Source organism: Buceros rhinoceros, unplaced genomic scaffold (genome assembly GCF_000710305.1).
Source record: "Buceros rhinoceros silvestris isolate BGI_N320 unplaced genomic scaffold, ASM71030v1 scaffold2266, whole genome shotgun sequence".
Taxonomy (NCBI): Eukaryota; Metazoa; Chordata; class Aves; order Bucerotiformes; family Bucerotidae; genus Buceros; species Buceros rhinoceros.
Genome location: NW_010417998.1, coordinates 147,337 through 159,092, shown reverse-complemented (window position 1 = coordinate 159,092; position 11,756 = coordinate 147,337). Strand labels below are relative to the sequence as shown.

Genomic DNA, 11,756 nt, shown 5'->3' with positions numbered 1-11,756 from the left:
TTCCTGACTAAGAGAGCTGTGGAAGAAAACGATAATGAGACAAAATTATTTCCTGGCCGCCATCACAGCTCGATTTGGAAACGGTGCTTTCTGTCTCGGAAACCTAAACAGGGAAAGCTCCAACAGAACAGGATGTTTCTGGCATATAAAAAATTAATAAGACAAACAAAAGTCTTTCTGGTGGCCAGTGAGGCATGAAGCCCCTAATCTTCACAGGATCAGGTTTTTGTAGGCTGTTCGGCAGCTTGGTGTGGAAGTCTCTCGCACGATGCTTTACGCTACTCCTGTGCTGGAACCCGAGCAGGACTCCTGCTGTTTGGAGACCTTTCAGGAACTCACAATGCACAGTTCCAATTCTAGACCTGATGGGTGGGTGCCAGTGACAGCTGCCAGCCAGGGCCAGAGGCAGCCCAGGGTAATTTTATTGCCATGCCCACTGACGTTCATATTCTGGACTCTGTACTCCGATTTCCTCCCATTGCTGCTCTCCCAAACCCTCTGCACTCGCGCCAGACGTTACGGAGAGGTGATGATGTGTGGGCTGTTACCGCAGCCAGCCGTGCGGCTACAGCTAAAGCTCAGCTGGAAAAGCTCTTCCACCGCACCTCAGGAGCACGACAGAAACACGCTCTGATTTCAAATTCCCCTGCAAGTCCCTTTGGCTCTGGTTTTGTTTTGTTTTTTTTTTTGACAACAGTTACAGCTTGTTTTCTGTAATGTGGCCTCAGAAACCCACGGGAACAACTGGACTTGTCAGAGCCTCAGGAAAATGACAGGCTCGCAGCTTCCCTGAGAGTTCCCTAAACAAGCTTCAGCCAAACCAGGGGCTGGAAATCCTCAAATGGAGGAGCTGAGACAGCTCTTAACTCGCTCTTATTCAAGGACCAAGTGAAAGAGCCAGTTATAGCCCCACCTGAGATCACCTCCAGAAGGAAATTAGCTGTGGGAGCATCCCCCCAGGCACAACGCAGTGCACTGGGGCCACACTCAGGTTGCTTTCAGGCAGCTTTTCTTGAAAACCACGAGGACTTCCGTGCTTCTGTGACCGTTGTCTTCACTGTCTCCAGGAATCTGCAGGATAGCTGTGCCCTGTGATACCACTGCTGGACCACTCACCGATAATTTTGCTTCTCTGGCCAAGGAGTTTAGTTATATTTCAATATTTCAAAGGACTGGGAGGGGAGAAGAGGTGGTCACATCTGCTATCCTTGAGCATCTCCTTCAGCTTTGCTACCTCTGGACTATCCCCCTCACCTCAAATCCCAGCGTGGACTGAAAATTGAATGTGCCAAGCACTTCAAAGGGCCCCTGAGGCAAAGGCAGTCAGTTCCCCAGCTCCACACCAAGCCAAAAGAAGCATCTGTGAAACCACAGACTTCATATAAGCTTTCTACTAGCCATTCATTGACTACAAAGCTTGAAACAGAGCTGGGATGTTGAGACTGCCGAAATAAAAAACTGAGCAAGTGTTGGCTGGCTTCAGATCCTGCTGCCACTGCTTGGGCTGGATTGTAACGAGCTGCACGTTTCGAGAGGAAGGGCTGAGATCAGCCCGGTGCAGAGGCACAGCCAAGGAGTTCAGTTGGAATCAAGGAGTTACAAGGCCCCGGGTTGCTTGGGAGCTGGGCAGGGGCCGGTGGCAGCAGTACGAGGTGGGCTGACCTCTGGGTGGCACGTTGTGCCTCGATTTGCCCATTGGTATGGCAGTCACAGCACGGTGCTCAGGGACCAGCGGCTCAGAGACTGCAGAGGCCACAGGAAGTTTATTTGCAACGTCATCACAGGATGATAATGAAGGCGCTGCAGTTCAGGGGGTAATTAAAATCCACTGTCTCATTACTGACAATACTCCAATTACATCCCACCACGGTGATGTTCTGCATAATATAAGGCCAGTGGTTTCAGATACTCGGTTTGTATCCAGCAAAGGCAGAACGTTGTAATCGGCACTTGGGAGACAAAGCTGAGCCAGACAGGACCACCTACAAACGAGACAGCTACCAAAATCCAGCGGCTCCTTCCTCTAGCACTCTCACCATTTCCTCCCGGGTCACCACTTCTCCTTCGCCCACGCTGGTGTCCCGGGGCTGCATCTCCAGCACGACGCGGAAGAGCCTCTCTGAGGTCTGGGTGAGGAAGCCGATCTCAGCGTTGGGGTGGAGGCCGTACAGGTAAGGAGACTCCGGAGGCAAGGCGTCGTCTACGTACTGCGCAGAGAAATGCAGGGTCAGGTTAGACACACTTTGCCTGCAGAGGCCCAGGCTGAGATCGCTCTGCTTGTGACTGAAACACCAGTGACCTGATGGGAGGAAGGAGCGTACGATGTTTACAGAACTGCTTCTACTCCTGTGTGAAGATGTAGTAATTGCTAAAGTTTGGCTTGGCTACAGGTCACCAGCCTGGACCTCCTCTAGCAATTACCCGCTGTGCGTTTCAGCATCGATATCCTGAAGTCTCTTGTGGGAATTTACCCTCCAGTAGTTAAGTTTGATGAACAAAACCAGCCTCATGTCTGTGTACGAACAGATGAGACCAGCAAGTAGATCAACAAGATCCCTCAGCGTTTCTCATCGAAACTGATGATAAAAGGAGCTTGAAAGGGCCATTTCAGCAAACAGCGAGTAGAGCTAATTTTCCAGGAGCCTCGCTCAAGTCTCAAGAACCAATACAGTTGTTCTATTCGTGCATGAACAGAATGAGCCCATGATGAAGTAGCAAATTACCATTAGCCTTGGTTCATCCAAGGGAATGCTGGAACGTCTACAGAAACAGAACATAATGCGGAATAACAGGAGGTGTTTCGAAACACCGCAGCCCTCACACTGCCTCCTAAGACAGATTTTAGGGCAGTTACGGAAGACATTATGTTTATGTGTATAAATAATGCCAGAAAACAAACAGCTTACCTGATGATACCCATTATAGTCCATGTTTCCTGGGAGGGGAAATCCTGGAGCAAGGAAGAGTTCTCCCTCCAGCATTTCTGGCTTAATAAATTCTTCCAAATAGGTTTTGCAAAGCCGCCTGTCCCAGTCGTCCGTAATGTGACCTCCGTACATAATCTCACCAAAGAGGTAGCGTAAATCATCATACGGGACCTGGGGAATGAACCAGGAGGGCACGAAGGAGGTCAGACAGCCGGAGCTCCACCAGCCCCGGCACTGAGCCGAGGTTACAGCACTCAGCACCGCCCCGCACAGTGCGTGCTTCCCCTTCACTAGTTCACTTCTCTGAGCAAACAAACATTAGGTAGTAGTTAAATCCTGCCCAAGGAGAACCGGATCACAGCAGAGATTTTGTGCAGCTTCCCACTGAAATGCAAATTTATTCTACGCTCTGTTAAACCAAAGACTATGAAGTACTTTCCATGAATAAAGACCACAGGCACTACCTGCTAGGGTTTGCAAAGTGCTACAGATGTGAGTGGCGCTGAAGCTTCCCTCCTCACCACAAAGCTACACTGACCCGTGACAGTATCAAACCAGAGAGACCGAGGAAATGGCATTTACGGGTGTCTCAGGAGCTTCAGCACAGGAGTCCCTCACTGGTGGTTAAAAGCCACCGACCCACCCACCTTTGACTCACGCACCTTTGAGCTGGCCTCCAGGTAATTGTACAGCACGTTCACAGAGATAGTGAGGTCTCCAGTGTTAAAAGGGTAGGAACGGTTCCAGCCTTGGGGGCCAAACTTGCGCCTTTCTGCCACCACAGCATGGAAATAGCAGAGGGCAAAGAGGATGCTCTTGAACTCGTGCTCCCGTGTGCACATCTCCAGGGTATCCTGCAAAACAGGCAGAGAGGGGAGGCTGAGTGAGTCCACGCTGCCCAGACTCAAGAGCTCTCGTGGCCTCCCAAACCCACCCAGCTCTGGACAGGGGTGAATCGATTTGTCCCATCCATTCAGTTCTGCATAGCAAACGCATCCATTAATTTTCTAAGTTGGAGGCTTCGCGTTGCAAATTTATTGGCAAATCCTGATGCCTATTTTGCGAATTAATATTTTCTTTTCCACCCCAAAGTGGCTTCGCACAGGAACATGCTGACAGCCAGGAAGGGAAGGACACCCACCCAACGCCCCATCACCTGCACGTCTCCCACATCCCATGTCAGAGGTGGAGAGAGGGACCACACAGGGCAAGTGGCCAGCAGTAGGACTGGGACCGCAGTCCTGAGCAAGACACCTGCTGAAGGAGGACGCTACCTGGAAGAAGCAAAGCCCATCCTGTCCCTTGAGCACAGAAGCTTTCCTTGGGGCAGTGTTCCTTTGTGCTGCAGGGCTGAAGCAGCAGGGGTTTATCCCAGCCAGGCTGTGCTCCCTCCCACTGCTGCGACCCTCTGCACAAAGCCGCCCGGCCGCGGGCTCCAGAAGTATATTCGCTGACAGCATGACCTTGTGCAGTGCAGCACACTAAAGCAGGGGTGCAAGAAACTGCTAAAAACCCAAGCAGCGGAGATCAAACACTTGCAAAAAAAATCTCATGCAGCCCTTTAAAGCCAGCACAGCAATGGTGGTGCTTAAACTTTGAGTATCTACAACCTAATAGGCAGAATCGTGATGTTGGAGGTGGAGAGCTGGGAGCCCGAGTCATTTAATCAATGAAAATGAACAAGGGGAACCAGTCTCCAAAAGAATTCTGAATGGTGCCGAGGGTGATGTCTCGGCAGGCGGGCACCAAGGGGAGGCCATGCCTGCCTGTTCCCAGCAGCGTGAGCATCAGTGTAATGGGAGAGAAGGGGTGATGGGCTGGAGCTGTGTGCATGGCATGAGGCTGCACCCCAGCTCTCGCAGGGGAAGCTGACCTCCCTTCTTGTGGCTGAAGCCAGGCAGAGGTTTGCACAGCTCTGGCCCTCGCTCTGCATTGGCGAGAGCAGTGTGGCCGGGCAGCGGATCCCCTGGCCCATGGCAGGAACCTGATGGGATCTCCCACTGTCAAGAGCACAGATGTTCCCAGACCTCTGAGATGAACATGCTGGGAAGGGCCTTCCTGCACTTTCACCCATGTCTGTGCAAACCCTCCCCAAGGAACAGCATGTCCAGGGTCTGGTAGCTCTGACCTGCACAGCTAAGCAAGCGGGTGAGTAAGAAGGGAGTAGCTACACCAGTCCCTCCATCCTGCCTCCCCAAGAACAGCCTCTTTAAGTCCACTCTGTCATGTACCAAAGACTACAAAGAGCAGCCATGTGACTTCCCTTCATTAATTTTATCTTAAAACCCCACAATGTTAGACCTCCAATCAGCTGGGGAGCATGAGAGCCAAGGGTCTGCGCTGAGAAGGGGAGATCTGTTACTCTAAAGTGTGCAAGACATTGACTAACTCCACAGGATACCCAAGAACACCCCAGCCCTGTTTTCCCCGGGATTAGTCAGCACTCTTACCCCCTTCATTATCAGCAGCCTGATGAAGAACTGGTTCAAACGTGCTGAGCACCTTTCTCATCAGAGAAAACACCCCAGGACTTCAAGGGGAGCTTGCCTGAATGAACACTGAGTAAGAACCCAGCTCAGACTCATTCAGCCTCTCCATTTACTTGTGCTTTTTTCTTCGGATACAAAGCAGAACAATATTCCCCTCGCAGAACAATGGGCCTTCTTTGTAGCTTTCAGCTGAAAGCTATATTTGAACATCCATTCTGTATAAAGCAGGGAAATGAGGTGTAAAGGGGTCCCACCCACTCGCTCCAGGGTTTCTGATAAGAGATGGTTTATAATACACCAGCGATTTAGAAAATGCTAATTACTATCGGATTGAAATGAGCAGAGGCAGGATGAAAATGTTACTTGGGGTGAAGGTTCTCCCCTCCCTTGCTCTCCAAGATGTTTCATAGAGTTCAAGATGATGAATGACAGTAGATAAAAATGGAATAATCTCCCCTGACTACTCGCATTAATCCTCCGTGGTGCTCCCCGCCGCACCCGCTCGGCAGCGTTAGCTCCTGCACTTAAGGTTCCTCCATACCAACATCTAAGTGCAAAAATAGTTGTGAGCTGCCCCCATTTTTCTGCCCCATGGACCAGTGCCTGGGGTCCACAATAGGCTGGGGTTGCTCTTGCTTGGTCCGCAGTGACGAGAGGGTGTATGGAGAAAACAGAAAGTGATGCTGAAAGGTTTGCCCTGTGTGTTCCTGGCACAGGCACTGGTGGAGCGGAGAGGCCGTAGTAATCTCAGCGCTAGTGATCCAAAAATGGCAGTCCAAGGGGTGACGGTACCTTCAGGCCCTTCTTGGTTTAACAGCCAGGGTCTTGCTGTGAGAGCTCGGCGTTTCAAGGCACCGGCGGTGTGTGAATGAAGGTAACGAGCGCTCAGGGCAGCAGGACGCAGTGGTCTGTGTCTCTGGGAAAGGCATCACCACCAACGCGAGCAGTTAGCCCTTGGCCTTCTGTGTCACGCAGAAAATGGGGTCAGCAGAAGCACAGCCACCTCCAGCAGCAAGATGCCAGGCTCCAGCACGCCTTGTCACACAGGCTGTGCCCTGGGCAGCCGCCGGCGCTTGACCCGTGCTCCCCTGCTCCTGGCAGCCTCCTGCCCTGCGGTGCCCAGAGCTGCAAGCAGGGCCATGAAGCTGGCTCAACTCCGCACTGTGTTACGATGACTCTAACGCTAATCCGTACCCTCCGCAACACCAAGAGAAGAATATTTCCCCTCATTTTCACACATTTCACTTTTGTGTCACCTGCACAAGGGACTGGGCTGCAGTTCCAGCACAGAGAGCAGGGATGGTGTCTGCTGTAACAGGAGCGTGAGTATGTGGTCACCATGTCATAAAAGGAACAAGCAACCTGCCATCAGCCGTTCTCGTGGGCCAGCAGTTCTCAAGATGGCCTGCTTTACCCTCGGCTGGCAAAGCAAGTCCTCCCTGCTGGGAGATTTCAGCTCTAATTTGCAACACTTCTGCTGTCAGTAAGGTTTTGAGCCTTTGGGCACACACCACCACATCCCCCTGAGCTGCTCTGAGGAGCGATGGGGGATGTGATCATACCAGCAGATCTGAACCTCCAACCCCGGTTCAAAAGAAGGGCACAAAACCGAGGGTGAACCTGCTTGCCTTTGGGTTTAGATGTAACTCACCAGCCCAAAAAGGAGCAACACAGACACAGAAATCAAGATGAAAATGACAAAAGTCTCCTGAACTGCATTCAGCCTTTCTAAGGATCGTACGTTGGTGAGAAAATTATTAAAATGGGCAGAAGTCTGATCTGCCCTGACCTTTCTGCAGGAAAGAGGCTGTTTGAGATTGCCTGAGTCCTCTCTGGGGAAAATCAGTGCTGAGAAGGAGATCTCTGCCCAGCTCCTGGACTAGAGAGGAGGGGGTTGCTGGATGCAGAGGCTACACGATGCAAAGTGGCAATGCCCACCCACGTCACGCTCCACGTGGGCTCCAGCAGCTCCAAGCCGAAGTGCCGGCCAGCTGCCGGAATGAGCCCCACCGCACTCCTACCTGGTTGAAGTTGTCGAGGGCTTTGTGCAGGTTAGCATGCATCCCAGTCGGGGCCTCGTTGGTGATTTTGATGGAGTTCTCCAGGATGCCCTGGGGAATGATGTGGCTGTCCACGGAGGGGGCTGGCTCCGCGCTGATGAAGACACGGAAATCCTGGTGGCTGCCCTCACTGTGCTGCTCTAGCTTCTTCTCCAGAGAACTCAGCCACTTGGCCACCAGGTGAATGTTCTGTCAGGGACAAAGGGGACACGGCTTCATCATCACACCCCCGTCATTTACCCCCACGCTGAACAGGCACCAAATCCATCACACCATGGAATGGCACCCGTCAAGGCCACACTCTAGAACTTGGGATTTGTCCCATTCACAGCCCCAAGAGTCCAGTTACATTGAGGACACTTTAAAATCCAAAATAGTCAGTATAAAATGCCAGCACTGCAGGAAGCTGCTCTTGGGTTGCTGACAATCTTCTCCTTGTTACAGCAATATATGGCTGCTGAAGTGGAGTTATTTCCCCAGATCTACCGAGCTCAAATGAAAACGTTTGTTCATTTTTAACAGAACGAGGCCCCTGGATACCAGTTCCTGAGAAAAGAAGTCAAGCAGGTGGTTTTACAAAGACCTTTAACATAAAATACTTATTTATTCATGCAACTAATTAGACATGACAGAAAATGAAGCAATATTAAGCAGAGACGGTGAAATCCATGAAGAACAAGCCTCAGCTTTTCAGCCAGAGTCCTCTAAAGTGTTGTTACAGTTTTCAGGCAAGAAAACCTTTTTTTTTTTTAATGTTAGGAATGAGGCAGGTGATCCCAGCAGGGCTTTGTGGGCTAAAACCACCCTCATTATAAAGTTAGGTGTGTGCTCCATGCCGACGGTGTTAACGGGCGCTCTGGAAGGTGATTTATCCCACCCAAAGACGGGACGAGGAGCTTGCTAAACTTCAATTAAAAGCAGCCGCCAAAAAGATAAACTGCTTGGAGGTGGCGAGGAAATGACATAAAGAAACCACATTAGGGGCTTCAAATAAATATATACCACCTATAAAAAGGACCAGAAAGGAGCTGGTGGTTAAATAGCAGAGTAATGGAGACTATTAGGAGTGAAATGACACTCTGCAGGAAGTGGAGATTGAGTCCAAATGAGGAAAACAGAAAACAGCACAAAACCCAGTCATGGTAAAGCCAAACAATTGTTTAAGAAGCAATATTCTGAAAACAATAAAACCTTTCCTTTATAATAAAACAGCCTTTCCCAGAAACCAGAAACCTTCCTGGGAGCCTATAAAACTAAAAGACAGTTAAGGTGTACAGGTGCCCAAGAAGGGCAAGACCACCACAAAGCAGGTCCCCTTTGCAGGGATGTTCGCTGCAGAGCTGGGCTGCATGGTGGTGCCACTCAAACGTTGAGGCTGGAGACACCTCTGGAGATCATCCGTCCAACCCTCCTGCTCAGCGCAGGGTCAGCCACAGCAGGTTGCTACCTGTATCCGGTTGGGGTATCTCCAAGGGTGAAGCCTCCTCAACCTGTCTGGGCAACCTGTGACAGTTCAACCACCTCAGTAAAAAACAAAATTAACATAACACAAACCCAAACCAAAATAAAATAAAACAATAATGTTCCAGGAAAATCTGTATTTTAGTTTGTGCCCATTGCCTCTTCCACTGGACACCACTATGACGAGTCCAGCTCCATCTTCTGTACGCCCCTGCCATGAGAGATTTAACCACCCTGATAAACCCCCCTGAGCTTTTTGAGGTTAAACAACCCCGGCACCCTCAGTCTCTCCCTGTTTCGCAGATCACAGAACCATCAAGTTGGAAGAGACCTTTAAGATCATCGAGTCAACCATTCCCCCAGCAGTGCCAGGTCCCCACTGACCCCTGTCCCTCAGCAGCACCTCCACACGGCTGGGAAACCCCTCCAGAGATGGGGACTCCACCACTGCCCTGGGCAGCCTGTTCCCAGGCTTCATGACCCTCTCTGTAAAGAAGTTTTCCTGGTATCTAACCTAGATCGCCTGTGGTACAACTTAAGGCCATTTCCTCTAGTCCTGTCGTTTGTCACATGGGAGAAGAGACTGACTCCCACCTCACTCCAACCTCCTGTCAGGGAGTTGTCAGAGCCAGAAGGTCTCCCCTGAGCCTCCTGTTCTCCAGGCTCAAACGCCCCAGGTCCCTCAGCTGCTCCTCAGCGCACTTGCTCTTGAGACCCTGCACCAGCTTCGTTGCCCTTCTCTGGACACTCTGCAGATTCTCAAGGTCCTTCTTGAAGTGAGAGGCCCAAAACTGGACACAGTACTCAAGATGTGGTCTCACCAGTACTGCGTATGGGAGGAAAATCACTTCCCTGCTCCTGCTGGCCACAGAAGTGCTGGTACAAGCCAGGATGCTCACTGGCCTTCTTGGCCACCTGGGCACACTGCTGGCTCACATTCAGTCAGCTGTCACCAACACCCCAACCCCTTCAGCACTGGCAAGACTCTTAAACTGAAGTAGCAGATTTTTCTTGAAAAACTGATAAACTAGCAATAACAACAGATGGTGTCCACCTTAAAGAAAAACAGATATGCAAGTGCTTCATTGCTCCCCAGTACGCACTGGGCAAACTGGCAAGGGCTCTAATAAACCATGGATTAACACACAAACAGCGTGAGTTAGAGAAAACCAGGAATCTAAAATTCCCAACCCGTTTTCAATAGCTAACGGGGATTTCTGAGTCTGAGCTTGCCACCATAAACTCCTCTTGCAGGTCGGGAGAGGTGAGCTCTGTCAGGCAGCTCATTACACCAGCTTTGAGCGTTGACCTGGACGGTGGAGAGTTGCCCCCACAGGGCCAGTGTGTCTCCACAGTGACCAGTAGTATTGCAGGTAAGAGGGAAGGCGTCACTGGCTGCCAAACAGTTAAGCCACAGCAGGTGGGAAGCGACTGATGGAGTTTGAGCTATTCACCGTATTCAAAACCCACCCGAAAGAGCAAATGATTAGTGAGCTGACAGAATTAGTCATCAGCCAAGGTAATTTCACGAACTGAAAATCAAACGTGGTGGAGAAGCGGGAGCATGTCATCACTCTGTGTGACTGGCAGTGATACGGCAGGAGAACGTCAGTGTTGACAGATGCAAAGTAACGTGCACGGCCAACAACCCTGGCTATAGACATAAACAAGGATGGGTTTGGAATCAGCTATTACCACTCAAGGAGGAGATCTCGGCGTCTTATGGTTGTTTCCTGCAAGTAACAATTCAGTGCTTAACAACATGAAAACAATCACAGGTCAGCAAAGGAACAGGGAATAAAGCTGCAAATGTTATTACGCCACTCCAGAAATCCATGGTGGGCCTTCTGCTTGGAAACAACACCCGCTTCTCACTTCTCCACCCCCAGAAGGGCGCAGCTTCCACGCCAGGAGACTCTACACTGATACGCCCCTGCCAGTGTGGAGAGAGAGGAGCTGAGGGTGAGTGAAGAACAAAGAGGGAGGATGAACAGAACAGGCTGCGAGTTCAAAAGGAGTAAGTGGAAGCACTTATTGTCATATAAGACGTAACTAAACTGAATTTATCGCCTCAGGGTTTTGTGGAGGTTGAGAGAGTTGTAGAATGAAGCTGAGCTTAGATTCATGGAGAGGAACATCACTGCACTCTTGTAGCGTTTATACAACCCTTCCCTCACATTCCGGATGTGCCTTCTCCCAGTCTGGGAACTGGGCTGGCCGCACTTTGGTCTGTCCCAGTAGGGTGCTTTTAGAGACACGTAAGAACATCAACGGAGCTCCTTCATGGGAGGGACAGAGAAACCCTCTGCCGGCTTTTCTGTTGGAGGTTTCAGATGCCTCTCATGAGTTGTTTACAGAGAGATCCCAGGATGAGCAGTTGCAGAAAAGGAAAAGCTGAGGTCCTGCAGGCGTGGGCTGGGACAGAGCGGTGGCTGCTGGTGCAGACTGTGATCAGTACTTGCAAATTCTGGAGGGATAGAGGCAGGAAAATGGTGATAAATCTCTCCAGAGGAGCTGGGGTGCCTCAGCAGAGCAGACACTGAGTCCGGAGCCACATCCAGAAACAGGCCCCTTTGCACATCAGTGACTGTCCTTGCAGGTGCCATGTCCTTGCCAAGTCCTGGGTGCAGAAATCGGTGTCACCTCTCACTCTTGTAGAAGGATCCTGCTGAGGCATGGCACTTCTACATTTGGTGTCTCAACGACACTTTTTTTTTCGCCCTATAGTTACCATGGTGAAGGCCGACTTCTAGATTCCTACCAGTGACAGCAGTGAACGGTGAGCTGAGCCTTGGCTCTGCGAGCAATGCCACCCGCCT

At 50.8% G+C, this 11,756-nt stretch overlaps 1 protein-coding gene across 1 annotated transcript in view; it reads right to left on the bottom strand.

Moving 5' to 3' along the window:
• DNAH9 (dynein, axonemal, heavy chain 9) overlaps nt 1-11,756 on the bottom strand; it is a gene marked incomplete at its 5' end in the record, with an annotated part of 172,531 nt that overhangs the window by 15,543 nt on the left and 145,232 nt on the right. The window contains 4 exons of the mRNA XM_010138359.1: nt 2,037-2,207; nt 2,907-3,098; nt 3,590-3,781; nt 7,438-7,665. Of these exons, the coding sequence (XP_010136661.1) occupies nt 2,037-2,207; nt 2,907-3,098; nt 3,590-3,781; nt 7,438-7,665 (783 nt within the window). The remainder of the gene's footprint in view (nt 1-2,036; nt 2,208-2,906; nt 3,099-3,589; nt 3,782-7,437; nt 7,666-11,756) is intronic.